This window comes from Phascolarctos cinereus, unplaced genomic scaffold, assembly GCF_003287225.1.
Source record: "Phascolarctos cinereus isolate Bilbo 61053 unplaced genomic scaffold, phaCin_HiC Scaffold_726;HRSCAF=1367, whole genome shotgun sequence".
Classification (NCBI taxonomy): Eukaryota; Metazoa; Chordata; class Mammalia; order Diprotodontia; family Phascolarctidae; genus Phascolarctos; species Phascolarctos cinereus.
In genome coordinates, this window is record NW_027556098.1 from 118461037 (window position 1) to 118482024 (window position 20988).

At 40.4% G+C, this 20988-nt stretch overlaps 1 protein-coding gene across 2 annotated transcripts in view; it reads right to left on the reverse strand.

Moving 5' to 3' along the window:
• SLC12A8 (solute carrier family 12 member 8) overlaps positions 1-6670 on the reverse strand; it is a 168171-nt gene extending 161501 nt beyond the window's left edge. For both annotated transcript variants that reach the window (XM_020985999.2, XM_020986001.2), the window contains exons 1-2: positions 6578-6670; positions 4334-4442 (exon numbers count right to left, since the gene is read on the reverse strand). In XM_020985999.2, the coding sequence (XP_020841658.1) occupies positions 4334-4384 (51 nt within the window). In that variant the 5' untranslated portion in view covers positions 4385-4442; positions 6578-6670. The remainder of the gene's footprint in view (positions 1-4333; positions 4443-6577) is intronic.
• Positions 6671-20988: the final 14318 nt, after the last annotated feature.

Here is a 20988-nt window from a genome sequence, read left to right on the forward strand (position 1 = left end):
AGAAAAAAGACAAGGGCAGGTCACAAGATGAATACTAAAGTGCAACATTGTCCATAAAACAGTGTCAGAATGTGAGCTGAGGCTGGTGGTGTAATCTAAGGACTACAAAAAAAGGACATTTTGTGCTATGTTTGTGGTGAGAAGAAAGACCACTGCTCTAGGTGAATGGGACAATGATAATGGGTGACAGACCCTTGTTGCTTTTGTTATCTCGGACGTGGAGAATGCTCTAAAATAAATAAATAAATAAAGCTAAAAATGCTTAGGAAGAAACTGAAACCCGAAACAAGTGAGTTCTGAATCACTAGGCCTGGCCAGACCACTGAAAGACCCGGCAGATGTAATTGCTAAACTGTTGTCAATGGTCTTTGAAAGACAATAGAAAATGGAAAATGTATCACAGGATTTGAGAAGAATGAATATTTTCCCAACCTTCGAAATAGGAAAGAGAGTGAATGAAGTCTGCAAGGTATGAACCAGTAAGCTTGCCTTTGCTCCTGACAAACTGCTACAATATATTATTAAAAGGTTGCCGTATGAGCATTTAGAAAGGGATAAATTTTGTCACAGGTAGCTAGGTGGTGTAGTATATCGAGTGCCTGGCCTGAAGTCAGGAAGACTCATTTTCCTGAATTCAAATCTGGTCCTGAGACACTTACTAGCTGTGTGACCCTGGGCAAGAAACTTAACCTTGCTTGCCTCAGTTTCCTCATTTGTAAAATGAACTGGAGAAGGAAATGGCAAACTACTCCATGTCTTTGCCAAGAAAACCTCAAACGGGGTCACGAAGAGGCAGACATGACTGAAAACAACTGAGACACCACCACTACAACACCAAATACTATTAGACGTGGAAGACTGAGCTGGGTCTTCTAAGAAGAAATATAATGATGATAAATGTAAAGTTCCATACTGAGTTCAAAAAAATCAATTTTACAAGTACAAGATAAGAGAGGGAGAACTAGAAATCAGTTCTATCAAAAAGATCTGAAGATTTTGGTGGACTGCAAAATGAGCCAAAAGTGTGCCATGGATTGCAAAGTACGATGTCTTATTAGGACATCGTAGTGGCCCAATGTCCACAAATCAAGAAGTAAGGGTCCTTCTACTCTGAAATAATCAGAAATTTAGAGTCCTGTGTTGAGTTCTGGGATCTATATTTTAGGAAAGATACTGACATGTTGGAGTAAATCAAGAAAACCACAATGGAGAGGAGACTGGAAACCATGTCACATGAGAACTGGTTGAAAGACAAGGAAGGTCTCCCTCCTCTACTAGCTCTTTCCATACAGCTACAAACACTAAAGATTACAGGATGGTGGAGGTGATAGTAGGCACATTTGTTAGACAAGACAGGAGTCTATGGGATCAAGGATATATGTAGGCCTTGGCAAGCATAAGGGCCACTTCACCACTGGAGAATTGAGTGAAGGAGATAGCAGAGAAAGAGTCTTGTTTCTAGAAGGCAGAACCAGGAAAAATGAAGGGAAGTTGTAAAGACACAGATTTGGGTTTGATGTAAGGAACAAGTTCTCATCAACCAGAACTGTCCAAAAGTACAATCGTCACATGAGGAAATAGCAGACTTCCTCTTAATGAATGGAGGGAAGGCCAACCAGCCTAGGGATGGTGACATGGCAAGGCTTGGGTGACTGGTACAGCATTCGCTCATAGCAAAAGAGTCTTGCCACTCTCTTCCACAACAAAGGGCTGAGCAATAGGCTCTTCCTGGTAAGCAAAGGGCTGAGCTTGCCCAGCACCTATTCATACCCTCAGAACCCCAACCCCACTCACCAACTCCCAGAAGCTGAATCCTCCTGTTTGTGTTTTCTCCCTCAATTAGGATATAAGCACCTCAAGGGCAAGAACTGTCTGGATTTTTAGTGTGCAGACAGTAAGTCCTTAATAAGCACATTTTCATTAATTTATTCATTCAATGAAAATATTCAAATGCAGTCTGGATGACCATTTTGGGGGGTTTGTTATAAAAGTGATTTTTTTTCAGATTTAGATTGGACTAAATTGCTGAAATCCTGTGACATTTTGACACGAGGCCTTGGAAGCTCTACAATGCAGCTATCGCCTCCTGCCTGTGTTTCTGAACACCTGTGGGACTGGGATTAAGTCACCTCACCTCTCTGAAAAACAGAGTGGTTGGACTAAATCATCTTTGAGTTCCCTTACATTCTCTAAAATTCTCTGACTCTGTGATTCTAATTAGGGATTTTAATTTATTTCCAATGTAGTCAGTTCTCCATTTCTGTATCAGTGGGGTGCAGGTAGTGCTAATCAATTCTGCTAGCAATTTTCTGAGTGCCTACTTTGCACCAGGTGTTGTGTGGAGAGGGAATAAAGGAGAGATGAAGATAACAATACAAGGCGTTGTATCACCCAGAAATCTATCGACCTTTAAAAAGAAACATATGATTTTTTTTGTTCTTTTGTGGAAACAGATTTGCCATCTTAGCTTCAGCTGATATCTAAATGGATTTCCATTCTCTGAGCACACATGCATTGATGGGGGGTTGGGGGGAGAGCAGCTGTACTGAGTATGGAAAACTAGGGTTTGTGCCTATACTCAATGCTTATCACTTACTTTCCATTAGCTTGGGTGCTTAGCATTCAAATATTCAGTCAAGCCACTGGTGGAATTCTAACTTCAATACTGATCGGCTCCTAACACCATGTGGGTCCTATCAATTTGTGCTTCTCCAAAGAGAAGCTGTCTGTCAGGATAATACTGTTAACCATCCAATATGAGCAATATATGTCTGTATGTACGTATGTATGTATATATTTTTTCAAGTCTCCAGTAAATGCATCTGGAATTTGAAGGTGAGTATGCTCCTTATTTCTGATATCAGAAAATTAAAGAAGAGTTAATGAACTGAGACCACAACCCAAAAGTTATAGAGGACAGTTGGCTCAGGGACTATTACTTACTCCACAAAAAATGATGAATGTGATCCATTCCCCAACTGATAAACGGTCAAAGGATATGAATGGTCAGTTTTCAGAAGAAGAAATCAAAGCTATCAATAGCCATATGAAAAAATGCTTTAAATCATTACTGATTAGAGAAATGCAAATTAAAACAATTCTAAGGTACTACCACATATCTATCAGATTGGCTAATATGACAGAAAAGAAAAATGAAAAATGCTAGAGGGAATATGGAAAACTAGGGATACATGTACTGTTGGTGGAGTTGTGAACTGGTCCAACTGTTCTGGAGAACAATTTGAAACTATGTCCAAAGGGCTATAAAACTGTACATACCCTTTAACCTAGCAATACTGCTACTACCTACATCCAAAGAGAGAACAGACAAACTCTGAGTGCAGATTTAAATACATTTTTTTCACTTTTATTTTTGCAACATGGCTAATATGGAAATACATTGTGAATGATTTTGCATGTATAACTGATATCAAATCACTTGCCTTCTCAATTTGGAACTCAATTTTTAAAAATGAAAATGAACAGAAGAAAAAAAAATAATACTATTTGTTATATAGGATGGTGCTCTAGGAGGGGCAGGGGGAAGGATGCTGGGGATTATGTAAAAAATGGTGTAAAAAAAGATATCAATACAAACTTTTTTTAAAAAAAACTGAATGCTGTGTAATTATAATGACTGATTATTGTTCAGTCATTTCATTCATATCTGACTCTTTCTGACCCCATCTGTGGTCTTCTTGGCAAAGATATTGGAGTGGTTTGCCACTTCCATCTCCAGCTCATTTTACAGATGAGGAAACTGAGGCAAACAGGGTTAAGCTATATGCCCAGAGTCATATAGCTAGTAAGTATCTGAGGCCACATTTGCGTTCAGGTTCCTGACTCCAGGCCCAGTACTCTATCCTCTGCGTCACCTAGCTGTTCTATAACAACTGAGTCTAGCCCCAAAGAAGAGATATGAGAAAGCACTGTCCTCTCTTCTTTGCAGAAATAAGAGACCATGGATGTGGAACACTGCAGATATGGTCAGATATGATTGATAGCTGTGTAATTTTGCTAAGCTGCTTTATTTTCCCCTCTTTTTTTATTTTTTGTTATCATGGATGACTCTTTGGTGGGGGAGAGAAAGATACTGAGAAATGAAGGTCATGTAAAAGCAAAGAAATACCCCCCAAAAAAAACTTAAGGTGGTTTAGGACTAAAAATTTATCATAAATAAATCAAAAGGACTATCTGCATATGAATAATTGAATTGACCACAAATATTTCTCTTTTAGCACCTTTGTCTGGTGACCATTAGCACATAAGACCAGTAAAAGGCTAAAACCCTCCGAAGTCATTTCCTCAGGTTCCCCTCACTTTCCCCCTGTACCTGATGGGCTTCCTCATGGAAGAGCTCCTGAACATGGGCAGCCTGTGGCATCCTCTACTGAATAAGTGTCTGGAGGTCAAAATGTCCAGTGGTGGGCAGAGACGCCAGTCTGAAGGGTAAATGTCCTGGGTCAGGATAATGTCCTCATTGTCTCCCCCCACACCACGCCACACACTACGCTGATTTACCCCTCTATATCCTTGCTAATGCTTAATGCCCTCCCCCATCTCCAAATCCTTCACGCTTTCCCACATACTTTTTCTTTAAAGTCCAGCGTGGGAGTAATGCGGTGCAATGGAAAGAGAATTAGATGTGGAGTCCGAACACCTCGGTTTAAAACCTAACTCTGCCTTTACTGTGTCACCTTGGGCAAATCACTAAACCCTCTGGGCCTCAGTTTCCTCCACTGTAAAATAAGAGGGCTGGATTAAATGACGTCTAAGGTCTCTTCCAGGTGCAAATCTATGATCCTATGATCATCTCACCTTCTCCACAAAGCCCTCTCTGACCATTCTCCTATTCCCTCTACTGAATATATGTGTGTGTATACACAACCACATACACACAAATAAATGTATATGTATGTATATCTGTACATGCTAACTTTTCCAAAAGAATGTAAGGTCCTCAAAAGTGAGGATTTCTTATTCTTTGTATTTTATTCTCATTGCCTAACAGTGCCTGACACACAATAGATGCTAAATAAATATATGGATGGATGGATTAATGGTCCAGTTCCTCATTGTTTAATTCTATTTGGTCTTCTTTGCTCTCTAAATACTCCACGGGCACTAGTCATCTCCCCAACTAGACAGCGAATTAACTCCTTAAAAAAAAGGAAACTGTGTCTTATATTTCTCTTATATCTACTCACAACACCTGAAGGAAATACAAACAGGTGTATATAGCCCTTGTATTCCATGAGCTCAAGACAACCTTCACTTCCCAGCGAGGTAAGATAAAATTCGAAGGAGATTTGGAAGAGGAAAAGAAAGGGCTGGTTTAAAGAGGAGTCTAATCTTAAGTAGGGTAGACAAGCTGTCTCCTGAGGGTAGATGGTGAAGTGGGAATAAGGACCACTGCCCTCCATTGTAACTTAAGTACATCAGAATACTGGCCACATAACCTGGGGGTTAGACTCTCCAAATAGGAAAGGGTATAATGCAATTGAATAGTGCCCCAGCTTTAAAGTGTTAAGAATCTGAGCAATAAAAATGAAATAATGACAATGATTTTAATGAAGGAAGGATTTTTTTCCCCTCCAGGTCTGTAGTTCTTTCTGTGTGGTGATCCCTCTAGAAGGAAGCCCTCTACTCGGGCAGATCAGCAACTATTCTTAGAGTTGCCTGGAAAACTCAGAGGGTAAGTGACTTTCCTAAAGGCAAACAATCAGTATGTGTCAAAGAAGGGATTGAAACCCAGGTCGTCCTGGCTCTGAGGCCAGTTCTCCGTGTACTAAGCCACACAGCTTCTTAATGATGGGGAGATACAAGTTGAGAAATTTACCAGTCTAACTGGTAGCTGGGTGTGCTGAGCATCCTTCTTGGGGAAACAGGTGCCTGAGCTCCAGGATGCTCACATTCTAGCTAGAAGAGTTTACTCTTTGGAGTGGGAAAGACTTGGGAGCAGCTCTGAGTAGGGGGCTCCAGGGATAGGGGAGTGCAACCTAGATAAAACGTCAACTTTTAGGAGAGGGGTAGCCACGTGTGAAGGATTCCCTTCCCTCTTCCATCCTTGTCCCAAATTAGATTCTGACTTTCCCCAAACTATATGCTCAATCCTATTTCTACTTGGGACTCCAGGGCTCACTCCTCACGAGATCTCATCCAGTTTTGTCTTTCAGGCACAGTCAGGGACCCCGAGTCTGTAATGTTCAAGGATGCTTCCCTCCTACCCTCACCCTTATCGTTAGCTTCCCCCGGCCCCTATCCCTGGAGGACAAGCGCAGCCCCCCAGACCACGCTCCCTGACGATGCTGGGACGTCTCCCGCATCTCCTTCTATCTACCGGCTAGATCTCGGGACTGCCAGGGGCATCTCCTCCTCCCTATGAGAGTGACTAGGGGATGTGTATGGGGCAAGTAAGGTCGCTGAGCTGGGAAGAAACATGACACATTCCCACCTTCCCAATCTTTTCCCTTTACATCTAAGAGAACTCCTTCTCTGAAGTGTAAGAAGGAGTAATAGGAGTCGTCCCTGAAAGACCCCAGCCCCAACAGCATGCCAGTCCACTTGTCCCCCTCACCTGTCCCCTCCGTGGTCCCGATCTTCGGCCCCTCCTCTACTCTTCCCGTGGCAGGTGACCGAGCCTCCCACCAGTCAGCCCGACTAGCTCCTCCTCGTCTCAACTTATTGGCTTGCCCAGCCCCCCGCCACGTGGCCCTGCCGCGCCTACAACTCCGGTTTGCTTCACCCTTAGGGATGGGATGCTGTAGCAATGAGCTAGCAACCCTAAGAAGTAGATGCTATTATCCCCATTTTACAGAGGAGGAAACTGAGGCTGGGAAAGGTTCAGTGACTTCTCCAGGGTCACACGTCTAAATAAAAGTGTCTGGGAGGATTTGAGCTCAGCTCTTCCTGACGAGTCCAACACGCCAAATGAGAGCAGTAACTCTTCATGTTAGTATTTTAAGGTTTGCAAAGCCCTTTTCTCAAAACTACCCTCTGAGTCACAGAGTACAAATATTACTATTCTCGTTTTCCTCAAGAGAATCCCTACGATGAAAGATTTAAAGAGGGAAGGAAACTTAGAGGTCAGGAAGTCCAATCCTCTCACTTTGTAAGACGAAGAAACTGAGTCCCAGAGAGGTCAAGTGTGTGGGGGTCACACAGCTATATGAATGCTATTATTATTAAAGTGACTTGTCCAAGGTCACCTAGGTGGTAAGTTTAGCAAAGCTGGGATTTGAGCCTCTAACTACGAATTCATTGCTCTTGCCTCTAGCCCATACTGCCTCTCCCACAGAGGCTAAGCAGCCCTCTGTCAGGTATACTTTTTTTTTTGAGGCAATCAGGGTTAAGTATCTGAGGACAGATTTGAACTCAGGTCCTCCTAATTCTAGGCCCAGTACTCTGTCCACTGTACTACCTACCTGCCCCTCAGGTGTACTTTAGAAAGGATGCCTGAAGATGTCTATCTAATGAAGAAGAACCTGCTCCTTGTGAAGCAGTCCACTCTACCTTCTTACTTTGATGTATTAGCTCTAATTCACTCTAATTGGTTAGTTCTTCCTGACATCCCATCCCAATTTGTCTTATAAATAAAAGCTAGCGTTCGCACAGCACTTTAAGATTTGCAAAGTGCTTTACAAATATTACCCCATTTTATCCTCACAAAGACCCCAGGAGATAGTTGTTTAAGTGACTTGCCCAGGGTCACACAGCTAGTATCATCTAAGGCTGGATCTGAACTCAGTCTTTCCAATTCCAGGTTCAGTGCCCTATCCACTGCATCACCTAGGAGCTGCTCTCTATTCAGATAGGAGAGTAGAAGGAGCATCTATCTGTGCCATGATCCTGGTGGGCTTCCTCTAGTTTAGCAATGCCTTCCCTTAAAATGTGGCACCCACGCTTGAATATAGTACTTTACGTAGTCTGTCTATGCCTGAGCACAAGTGTTACCGACTTCCCTGGTCTGAATACTAAGGGCAGCCTAAGTCCCCGTGAAGATTTGTTTGGCTGCCATGTCAGTGTTGACTCACATGAGGTTCGTAGTCCACTAACACTCTCACTTTTTTTCTGATAAATTGTTCCATATCACCCAACCTCCACTGGAAAGGTGGGTGGGCTGGAAGGGAGAGAAAGTAGATTTCTGCTGGTTTAAAAAAATGAAATAAAATTTTAAAAACCCAAAATTTTAAATGTTATATAAATGTCAGCTCTTAATAAATTGTATTATCATTTCTGAGGCTCCTGATTATAAGAACATAATGAAAAATCCACATATCTGTAAATCTCAATGCTAAAAGATTTCCGTTTATCTAAGTAAATTGTAAGACACTTTGCTTTTCTGTGTCAGGGCAAAATAAGAACATATGGGCAGTTTTTCTGCCCCACCCCCATGCCTTTGGGTAGAAAATATCATTTGAACAGGTTACTTTTTTTTAGCTTTAATTTTTAAACATTTTTTTCAATTAAAAATCTATTTTCTCTACTTCCCCACTGGAAGAAAAAAAATAAAATCCTTCTAACAACTATGCATAGCCAAGCCAAGCAAATTCATTCACTGGCTATGTTCAAAAAGTATACGTATGCATGCACCCTCAATTCATCACCTCTCAGCCAGGGGGTACATTGGGTTTTCATCATCAGTTCTCTGGAATCATGGGTGATCACTGCATTGAGCGGAGTTCTTAAATCTTTCAGAGTTGTTTGTCTTTATTATATTGTTGTCACTGTATAAATTGTGCTCCTTGTTCTGTATGCTTTACTCTCCATCAATTCATACAAGTCTTCCAGGTTTCTCTGAAACCATCTCCTTCATCATTTCCTATGGTACAGTAGTACTCCATCATATTCCTATACCATAACTTATGCAGTCATTTCCCAATTGATGGGAACTTCCTTAGTTTCCAGTTCTCTGCCACCACAAAAAAGAGCTGCTATAAATATTTTTACATACATGAGTCCTTTTCCTCTTTCTTTGACCTCTCTGAGGTATAGACCTAGTCATACAATCACTGGGTCAAAGGGTATGCTCAGTTTAATAGTTTTTTGTGCAAGGTTTCAAATTGCTTTCAGAACAGCTAGACCACTAGACAGTACATAAAAGTACATTAATGCAAAGCATTAACGATTTTCTGAATTCTCTTCAACATGTATCATTTTCCCCTTTGGTCAACTTTGTCATTTGGATGAATACAAGGTGAGACCTCAAAACTGCTTTCATTTACATTTCTAGAATTATTAGTGATTGGGAGCATTTTTCATATGGCTGTTGATAGTTTGTATGTCTTACTTTGTAACCTGCCTCTTCCTATCCTTTGACCATTAATCAATCCAGAAATTGCTCATTTTTATAAATTTGAATCATTTCCTTATATATCTTGGGAGCAGATCCTTTTTTTATGAAAAGGAAAATGAAATAAAGACACTAACTCTGGATCTGCCCAAGCTGCTCTTCTGTAAAAGGTTTTGGTTTTTTTTTTTTTAATAATAGTGCTCTTTAGAAGAAATAATAAATTTTAAATAAATAATCCAAAAAATAATCAAATGTGTTATAGTTTAGATACAGCTAAGTTTGGAAAGTCTCATTACCAGCAGGTGATTTTTTTTTCCAGCTAAAGTAACTCAGAAAAAGTATCTAAGGTGTGAAAAGATTTTCACATCATGAAATCAAAGAATCATAGATTTTGGAGGTGAAAGGGACTTTGATGGCTATTGAGTTCAACTCCCTCATGTTACAGGTGAGGAAACCAACATAGAGACATTAAGTCCTTGACTTCAACCCAAGATTCATTCCACTGCACCATAATGCCTTCCAACAAATAAATATTAATAAATTAGTAATTAGCCGCATATTTTGAATCAAAGATGCTAAGATTTAGAAGGAACCTCAAAAGTCCTGAAATCCAACCCATACCACCTCTACCTAACAGGAATGTCTGCTACAATATCCTTGGCAGGAGGTCATCCATTCTGTGTTTGAAGACCACCAGTGATTGGGAGTCTCTTATAGCCCAAGACAATCCATTCAATGTTTGGAAACTCTAGTTAGAAAGATTTTCTTTCTATTGAATCAAAATCTGCTTTTCTGTTGATTATCTATTGGAGGGGGTGGTATTTGAGGCAAACATCATCAGAAGCTGTCTTCCCCATCTTCCCACTATGCTTTGTGTAGAGCACATTTAATACCTGCTGGGAAAAACAGAATAAAAAAGGATAGCTATTCTCCACTCTACTCCCCAACCCTTATCTCAGCAAATCATTTTTCAAATAAATAATCAGTTTTCTCTGGAGTTTATATAAATTCTTCTGCCTGGGGACACATATGTCTGTGTTTGAATCTCCTTTCCTTTTATGTTGAGGCCATCTGCAGAAACTGTCCATTTGCAAACTGGCAGATGGGGCCTGCCTAAGCTTAAAGAAGAATTTGATGCAGGGCTGAAAAGCAGTGAAGCTATTTTTTCAAAATCTTTTCATTGTCTTGAAAACAGTATGTTCAAAAACAAGGTAATAGAGGGCTTGATTTTCTAAACAATATTTTCACTCAATTCACTGTTAATTCAATAAAGGTATTTTTTAAATTAACAATTGTTTTTCTTTCACAGAATTTTTTAAAGTAAATGTGGGCATATTCCATTAATAGACTCTATTCAGAGAAACTATTCAACTCTTCAAATGTCCTTGGTAGAAAGCAGATTTTCCACCCTCCCTTGACCCCATCCCCACCATGGGAAATAGTAAACTGAAAAATAGTTGGGGAAAGGAGGGAGGTGAGTTTTTCTTTTTCTTAAGTGTGCACTGGGGGCAGCTAGGTTGCATAGTGGTTAGAGTCAGGAAGACCTGAGTTCAAATCCTGCCTCAGACACTTGACAGTTACCAGCTGTGTGACACTGCGCAAGTCACTTAATCCTGATTGCTTCGCAAAAATAATGAAAAATGAAAAAATAAAATAAAATGTATAGAGGCCTCAAACCTAAATTACAACTGTCTGTGACTGAGACTTCATATAAATCTCTGGGGAGAGAGTTGCTTCCTGGTGAGTGTTCATTTTTCTGGTATTGTTTTCTTCGAACTGTCAAGAAAACTTTCCTTCTTAGAAAAAAAAATGAGCAGATTTCTGTATTTGGCCTTAACACACACTCTTTCTCTCTCTCTCTCTCTCTCTCTCTCTCTCACAGACAGACAGACAGACAGACAGACACACACACACACACACACACACACACACACATACAAACACACAAGCAGACTGAAGGCTGAGAGGTTTTTGTTTGTTTTTTGGTAGAGGGGACCTATGAGTATCAGATTTAGAGCTAAATGGGGTCCTAAAGACCATCTAATTTACTCCATCTCATTTTTAGAGACTCTGGTCCCTAGAAATTATGTGACTTGCCTGAAGTCACAAAGGTAGAAAGTGGCAGAACTGGGATTCAAACCCAGGTCCTCTACCCCAAATCTAGTGCTCTTCCTAATATGCCAAAGCTATTCCTTTTCAGAGGGCTTTCACATATGATACAATGGACCACTCAGAAAAACTGAGTGGTCATTGGAGATACAAAGGAGTATTGCTTCTCTCCATTTCCCACAAAAAAAATGTACTTAAGAGACCACTCCCCACACACAACCCCCACCTCATCTTCAAAGCCTAACAAAGAAGTAAAATAGCAACCGCTTAACCCACAGAAAAAAGCACACTGGATTTGGAGACAAAGGATCAGGGTTCAAAAACTGCCCCTTACTATCCATGACCTTGAAGACACTTGACCACCCTGGCTCTTGGTTTCTTTTGTTAGTTAGGTCTGATGGCCTCAGGCTCCTTCCACTCCTAAATATGGGATCCTATGATTTCACTAATTCAGAAAGCTCCCTGAAATAACGTCCCATAAAAAGTCTCCTTTCCTGGACACAACCATCCTCCATTCAAGATCTACTCTGAGGAGACAGTGCTGGGGACTGGGAGACCAGAACAGAAGAGCCCCTGGTTGGGACTGCATGGGGAGGGTGCTGTCCACAGCTGTCATGCACACCTAGCTCCTGTCAGACAGGTTTCTCTCTCAGGATCTGTTGACACTGGGCGGTTGCCCTCTGGGAGCACAAGACTGTTTTCCACTTCACATCTGCCAGCACCTAACCGGTAGCTAGCTCAGACAAGGACTTCAAGTCCATTAACAGGGCGGGGCTAGATTCTTTAGTCCCTCCTGCCAAATACCACTTATGACAATGACCCTGATCTTCGGCCACAGCAGACTGTTTAGCCTATGGTCAAATCATGGACACTTGCTACCCTTTCACTTGACCCTAGCCAGAACAGTTTCCCGTCACCAGAGGAAACAAATGATCATGTATAGCTAAGACCAGTGCTAAATGATTAACAACTGGGGGGGGGGATATACATATGACACACTTTTTAGTTTAACCAGCATTACTATCATCACCCTTCATAGCTTTCTTAAGTCTAGACAATCAGCAAAACAATAAATCAAGTCCTGGGTTTCTGGGGTTTCTTTTGGCTGATTTCCAAGGCATAAATGCTAGCATAGAAAATTTAGCAACTGCTTTAACACATCCCTGATTAAGACCTTCGGTTTACAAAACAACTCATTAATCCAGAGCTCCACAGGGCACGAATCTCCCTAGTTAAGTCTCTAAAAATTGCATTATCCTGGAGCCCCCTAAATTTTCTCCAAGCCACTATTCCAATGGGTCCTAAAATCTTCACACACCCCATTTTTCCATATTGGATGAAGAAAGTGAATGCTTTCCCACCAGCCTATTACAAATGAACATGGGATTTGAAAATCGCAGACCTTGAGAGCTCTAAGGGACGTTAGAGATGATTTAATCCAATTCAATTATTTGTCATAGGAGGAAACTGGGGTAGAGAGAGACAAAGGGTTACAGTTACTTAGGGGTAGGACTGAGACAACAGCCAAGGTTTCCTGATTTTTGTTCTAATGCATCACAGTAACTAGGCCTCGATGACTTACTTCTCCATGGACACACTTACTTTCAATATGTATGCAGAATATTACGTAAATGGCTTTCCATCTGCTTTCGTTTGTTCTGGGAATCAATCAACAAGTATTTTCTTGTCTATTTGCCAAAGACTGTGGTTGGCCAATGGGCATGAGGACATCTTGAATTTAGATGGCACAATGGAAAGTGTACTGGAACCTGGAGTCAGAAGGGCAATTCAAAATCCATTCACACTTACTATGTGACCCTCAGCAAGTCACTTAAACTTTTTATTTTGCCTCAGTTTCCTCATCTGTGGCATGGGGACAATGATTACACTTGCCTCCCAAGACTGTTGTGAGGATCAAATCAGATAATACCTCAAACGAGAAAATAATAAAGCACTTTGCGAGTCTCAGAGTGCTATATAAATGCTAGCTGTTATTAAAGGCAAATCTGTCTGTTGTCCTCTAGTAGTTTACATTTTATCAAGAAAAATATCATATAAGTAAAATGTAAAATACAAAATCCATGAAATTTGGGGGTTCAGGGTATACTAGCAGCTGGGAGATGTGCAAAGATCATGGAAGAAGGGATACTTCTGCTGAGTCTGAAGGAAGCTTCAAATTGAGAGATTTTAAGAGGTGGAGGTGAGGAGAAAGGGAAATATACAAAAGCATGGACAAAGGAGAAAGTGCCACACAGAAGGAACAATAAGCTACTCAGCCTCCACTATTCACTATTTATGAAGGGGAGGAATGTGTTATAAACATGCAAAGGTAAATCAGGCCCAGAGGGCAAAGGATTTGAAATGTGAAACAGCAGAGTGTGTATTTGACCCTAGGGAGTCACTGGAGGTTTGGGGGCAGGTCAGACTTTAGAAATATAATCACTTTGGCAACTGTGTGGGGGACTGATTAGCAACTTGAGGGCAATGATGCAGCCCACAATCCCTCCACGAGGGAAGAGGAAGAGGATAAGCACTGATTACGCACTTACTACATGCTAGGCCCTGTGCTAAGCATTACACAAATATATCAGCTGATCTAACAGCATGACTGCACGTTGTAAATGCTTGCCTGCTGTGCATTCCCTTACTCTAAGCATAGTTGTCCTATTGTACACTTATTGAAATGTTTTTTAAATGTGCTCAATTTATTTCCCTTTTTATTTTGTCTTCCCAATTTAAGTCAGAGAAGCTTTATAGGTGATCTAGTTGAATCCATGTGCAATGCATGAACCCCTGCTATGATGTTCCTAAAAAAAGGCCATCCTGCCTCAGCATGAATATGGCCGGTGCCAGGGAAGTCACTCCCTGAGATAGTAAATAGTCAAAGGGATTATAATAATCAAAGTGAATAATCAAAGGGATAATCAAATGACAAAAGGAAGTTATCACCTCACTATTCTATAGTCCATTCCATGATCTTGTTATCCATTTTCCCTTGATGTTACTATCCAATATCCCCCCTTTCTTACTCACTCACGGGCCTATTCAATCAGTTCTCCGTATAATCCAGTCCATCCCTTCCTTCTCCCAACCATTCTCTCAAAATAGGTGTGCAGGGGCAACTAGGTGGTACAATGGATAAAGCACCAACCCTGGAGTCAGGAGGACCTGAGTTCAAATTTGGCCTCAGACACTTGACACTTATTAGCTGTGTGACCTTGGGCAAATCACTTAACCCCAACTGCCTCACAAAAAAAAATATATAGCTGTGCAAATATCAGGATGAGGAAGTCCATCTTTGGTCTCTTAATCCTATGGCATTTTAGCACTCTTAATCCTAAACAGCTAGGTGGTGCAGTAGATAGAGTATTTGATGAGGAGTCAGGAAGACCGGGGTTCAAATCCAGACTTGGACACTTACTAGCTGTCTAAGGCTGGGCAAGTGATTTTTTAGCCTCTGTCAACCTCAGATTTTCCATCTGTAGAATGAAGATAATAACAGTTCTTACCTCCCAGGGTTGCTGTGAGGATTAAATCAGATAATACTTGTAAAATACTTTGCAAATACTTAGAAGTGCTATAATAGCTATTATTATTATTATTATTATTATTATTATCATCTTACTCTAGATTTCAGGGTAGGAATCTAGAAAGATATCTCCTTTAGAGGGCTCTATGGCCCAAGTAGTCCTGTCTAAGCAAATTCAGTACAATTCCTGTACTGAAAAAGATTATATCACCCCTTTCAAGCTGGCTTCAGAAAAGTCTCTCATCCTCTTAGGGTTCTTCTAGTCTAGGGGCAGCAAGGTGTGCCACAGTGCATACAGCTGGGCTTGGAATGCGGAAGACTAATTTTCATGAGTTCAAATCGGGCCTTAGACACTTCCTAGCTGTGTGACTCTGGGCAAGTCACTTAACCCTGCTTGCCTTATTTGTAAAACGAGCTGGAGAAGGAAATGGCAAACCACTCCAGTATCTCTGCCAAGAAAACCCCAAATGAGGTCATGAAGAGTTGGGCATGACTGAAACTAAACAACAAAGTACAGACTAAAGGATAGCACAGAACAAATCACAATCTCCTTCAAGGAACCAAGGTCAGAGCAGACATTCTTAATTAACCTTAGTCCTGACATGCACTTTGTGAGCTTGGGCTAATGCACTCTTCTCCAGATCAAACCTGTCTAAGTAGAAGAGTGTCAAGTAATTGTCTGAATAGAAGAGGACATTCCCTAAACAAACCTTGAGGCTCTAGAATAATAACAGCCAGCCTTTATGTACTGCTTTAAGGACTTTACAAATATTTCATTTGATCCTTACAATAACCCTGAGAGGTAGGTACTGTAATTATCCCCATTTTATGATGAGAAAAGAGGCAGAAAGAGGTCACACAGCTAGTAAGGCGGATTCTGAATTCAGGTCTTCTTAACTCTAGACTCAGTGTACTATTCACTGTGACACCTAGCTGCCTACTAGTCCCTCCCTAGGTCTCACTCTCCAACCTGGTGAAATGAGGCAGGAAGGCTGCACTACATGACTTCTTGATAATCTTCCATAATCTAAAACTCTCTATAGCAGCAGCACTTTTTGTAGTAGCAAAAGTAGAAACAAAATAGTTGCCTATCAACTGGGAAATAGCTAAACAAACTTTCATGTGAATGGAATGGAATGTTACTGTGCTGTGAAAAACGATGAAGATGAACAAGATGGAGAAATATGGAAAGATTTATAGGATCTGATACAGAGTGAGGTGAGCAGAGCTAGAAAAACAGGCACAATGATGACAACAATGTCAACAGAAAGGACTAGAAAATGGAAATGATCACAGTGACTATAATGACCAAGCCTGGCCCCACAGCAGAAATGAGAAAACGTATCACCTTCATTTCTTTGCAGAGGTAGGGGGTTACAGGTGTGGAACACTGCATATGCTGTCAGACTCAGCTGACATGTTGGTAAGTTTTGCTGAACTACATGTTTTCCCTTTTTTATTTATTCTTTGTTATAAGGAATGGTTCACTGGGGAGGGGAGAAGGTATATACTCAGAAATATCAAAACAAAAAATCTCTCTGAGGTATGCCTGTACTGGGCCCTGTGTAGAGACTTAGCTCTTTGGAACCACACTGAACATATCCTCCCTATTCGATCACGTCCCAAAACCTTGCACCAATTCCTCTGACACGCCTCCTTCACACCTCAGGTACCACCTTCCCTATTATCTTCCTCTTTCCTACCTTAGAAACATTTTTCTCCTTTCATATACCTTCCTCACTTCATACCCTAATACACCATTCATACCTCAGAATCCCTCTTTCTGTCCTCTTATATAGGCCTTATATTTGAAAGCCCCTCCCTTTTGGACTTCCCATCTGAGTCACCTTTATGCATCAGATACCACGTCCCCTCTCACTCATTGTCACAGAAGCCCCATTCCTCTTCTAAAATCTCTTTCACACTTCTGATATCACTTACTGAACTGGAGGGCTAGCATGGCATAATGGGAGGAATGCTGATCTTAAAGGCAGCTAGTCTTAGAGTCAGGAAAACAGACAGCTTGTTAGCTGTGTGACCCTGGACAAGTCACTTAATCTCTGCCTAGGTTTCCTTGACTGTAAAATGAGGATAATATCAGCCCCTACCTCAGAGGATTGTTGTGAGGATCAAATAAGAATATTTGTAAAGGGCTTTGCAAACCTTAAAGCACTATATAAATGGTAGCTACCACAGCAACAACTACCACTGCTACTATGACTACTACTACTGGAAGATCTTAATTCACAGTGTTGTTTGAAAAGTAGGGCTCTGTAAACTTTTACTTTCTATATAAATTTGAGTTTCTTACTACTACTTCTACTATTTTTATATACTTGCATAACTACAAAACATTTGATTCTGGGGGAATCAAAACCCTGCTGCTGGATGATGAAGAAAGAAGGTACTGAGCAAAGTCTTAGAGTACATAATAGTTCCATCAAATTAGTGCCTGGTCACAATTGTGGCTGAACAACAGGTTGCGATTTCATGATAGTACTCAGGAAAGGGAGCAGTATTATCTTGGGTAAGACTCTTCATAACATTTGCCTCATCTGTGAAAAACAAGAGATTTGGTCTTGACCCACAGAGCTCAGACACAGAGTGGAAAGGGCTCCTAGGTACAAAATTATTTATAGCGACATTTTTTATTATAGCAAAAAACTGGAAACAAAGTTGGTGTCCAACTGGGGAACAGCTGAACAAACTGTAATGTGAATGGAATGAAATGTGCTCAAGCCGCAAGAAATGATAAATATAAAGAATTCAAAGAAACTTCGAATGACTTGTATGAACTGACGATGAGTAAAATGAGCAAAACCAGAATAGATATATAATGGTCACGATAATGTAAAGGGAAATATCTTTGCAAGACTTCAGAACTGTGATCAAAAAAGCATTGATGAAGCTTGCTCCCCAAAGCCTGGCGGGAGGGGGAGGGAATAGAGGTGAATAATAAGACACACATGGCCAACATACTGATTTGTTTTGTTTATACTTATTTATACTTATTATACTTATTTATTACAAGGGAAGGGAGCTAAATTAGTGGGAAATGAGAGAAGATACAAAGAAAAAATTATGATGGAACAAAAAACTACTCAAAATAAAAAAAGTTCAGATGACCCAAACAGAGCAATTTTTCTACTTCTTTATTAAATTTACTATGTACTAAAAAAAAAAGTCTGTTCTAGAAGTTATAATACCTCTACATGGTTTCCACGCTTTTTTATTCTTTGTATACTGGAATATTTGTATTTGTTCATGATTAATTCACATTAAAAATAAGAAATTTATAATAAAGGCATTAGACTAGACAATCTCAAAGGTCCCTTCCAACTCTAACAATCTATGATTTTATTGATGCAGAACCAAAGATCATTTTTTCTGAAATTTGGGGACCATTCATGGAGAACAAAGTTAAGACTGGATTGAATTGCCACCACCAAGAGAAATAACACATTTTATCACTAGTAGCTGTGTGACCTTGGACAAATCACTTCCCTTCCCTAGGTCTATTCCTTTCTCTATAAAATGACTTGGAGCTCTTATATTTCACTATTCCATAAGAACTGAAGGAAAGAAGCTTGGGCAGAGAAGAGTCCAGTCCTCATTCATTTGTAATTGGGGGAACAGATGAAAATGAACATGGCTCTTCCCCCTCTCCCACTGACCAAGGATTGTAATTAATTTTTCCAAAAGCTAACCTTAGCTGTATCCCAAAGAGATCATACAAATGGGAAAAGGACCCACATGTACAAAAGTATTTATAGCAGCTCTTTTTGTGATGGCAAAGAATTGGAAATTGAGAGGATGCCCATCAATTGGGGAATGGCTGAGCAAGTTGTGGTATATGAATGTAATGGAATACTATTGTGCTATAAGAAATGATGAGCAGGCACACTTCAGAAAAACTTAGAAAGACTTGTATGGACTGATGCTGAGTGAAGTGAGCAGAACCAGGAGAACACTGTACACAGTAATAGTCACATTGTGCGATGACTTAACGTTGATACTTAGCCCTCCTCAGCAATGCAAGGATCTAAGACATCTCCAAAGGCCTCATGATGGAAAATGCTATCCACATATGAAGAAAGAACTATGGAGTTTGAATGCAGATTGAACCATAGTAATTGCTATTTTTTTCTTTTGTTTTGTTTTCTCTTTCTTCTGGTTCCTCCTATTGGTTCTAATTCTTCCTTACAACATCACTAATGTGAAAATGTTTGATAGGAATGTATATGTATAGCTTATATCAGATTGCGCACTGTCTTGGGAAGGGAGGTAGGGAGGGAGGGGGAGAAAAACTTGAAACTGAGAAGCTTATGGAAATGATTGTTGACAAATCAAAATAAATCAATCAAAAAATAAATAGATAATTTTTAAAAAAGCTAACCTTTCAAACCTTTTGTTAAAGTGATAATAGGGTGAGTGTGTGTGTGTGTGTGTGTGTGTGTGTGTGTATAAAGTACAAGAAGACTAGGAAGGTGGGCGAAGGAAGGTTATCAAGAGCTTTGAACAACAGAGGTTTTTCTATTTGATCCTGGATATGATAGGGAGCCACTGGACTTTATTGGATGGTGGGCAACAGACCTGTTCTTAGGAAGATCACTTTGACAGATGAATGGAGGATTGAATGGAATGGGGAGAGACTTAGGGCGGGGAGGCCAACCATTAAGCTAATGAAATAGCCCAAGTGTGGAGCGATGAAAGCCTGAACCAGGGTGGTGATAGTATGAGGGGAGAGGATACAATGATAAAATTGCCAGGCCTTGGCAATAGGTTGGATATGGGGAATGGAGAGTGAGAGTGAGGAGTTCGGGGCGGGGGGGGGGGGGGAGGAGGCGTTCTTTGTAATAATAAGGAAGTTTGGAAAGGGGGAAGGTTTGGGGAGGAGGATAATTAATGAATTTAGTTTTGGACATGTAGAGTTTAAGATGACTACTGGACATGAAGTTCAAGATGACTGAAGACTACAGGTAGCAGAGAAGTTCGGGCTAGATAAGCAGATTTGAGAATCATCAGCACAGAGATAATAATTAAATTTGTAGGAGCTGATGAGATCACCAAGTGAAACAGTATAGAGAAATAAGAGAATGGGGCCCAGGACAGAACCCTGTGGACCCCTACTGCTATCAGGCATCAAAGGATATGAACAGCCAATTCTCAAAGGAAGAAATTCAAGCTACATAGACTCATATGAAAAAAAAAATGCTCCTAATCACTAATAGCTAAAAGAAATGCAAATTAAAATCATCTGGAGGTTGTACCTCACTTCCATCAGATTGGCAAAGACGACAAAAAAGGAAAATGACAAAGGTTGGAGGGATTTCAGGAAAATAGGAAGATTAACGCTACCTTTGATGGAAGTGTAAATTGATCCAGGCACTCAGGAAAGCAATTGCAACTATACCAAAAGGGCACTAAACCATGCATACTCTCTGCCTCAACAATACCTCTAACTAGAAAGAAGCATCTCTGTTAAGTCTACACCCCAAGGGGCAAGAAATTATATGCACAAAAATATAGCAGCAAATAACTAGAAACTGGGAGAGGTGCTAATTAGTTGGGGAGTGACAGGCCTGGAGTCAGGAAGACTCATCTGGCCTCAGACATTTACTAACTGTGTGACCTTGGGCAAGTCACTTAACCCTGTTTGCCTCAGTTTCCTCATCTGTAAAATGAGTTGGAGAAGGAAATGGCAAACCACTCTAGTATCTTTGCCAAGAAAACCCCAAATGAGTCACGAAGAGTTAGATACAACAACAACACTACACTATAAAAAATGATGAAAGTGATGGTATCAGAAAAACCTAGGAGGCTACAGAATGAAGTGAGCAGAATTATAATTTATATGATAACTACACTGTAAAGAAAAACAACTTTGAAAGCTTTAAGAACTCCGATTAACACAACGACCAATCATCAACTAGTAGGCCCATGATGAATCATGCTATCCACCTCCTGATGGATTCAGAGTGCAGACTGGGACTTTTTTTTTTTTTGACATGACCAATGTGGTAATTTGTTTTGCTTGACTATGCATGCTTGTTATTTA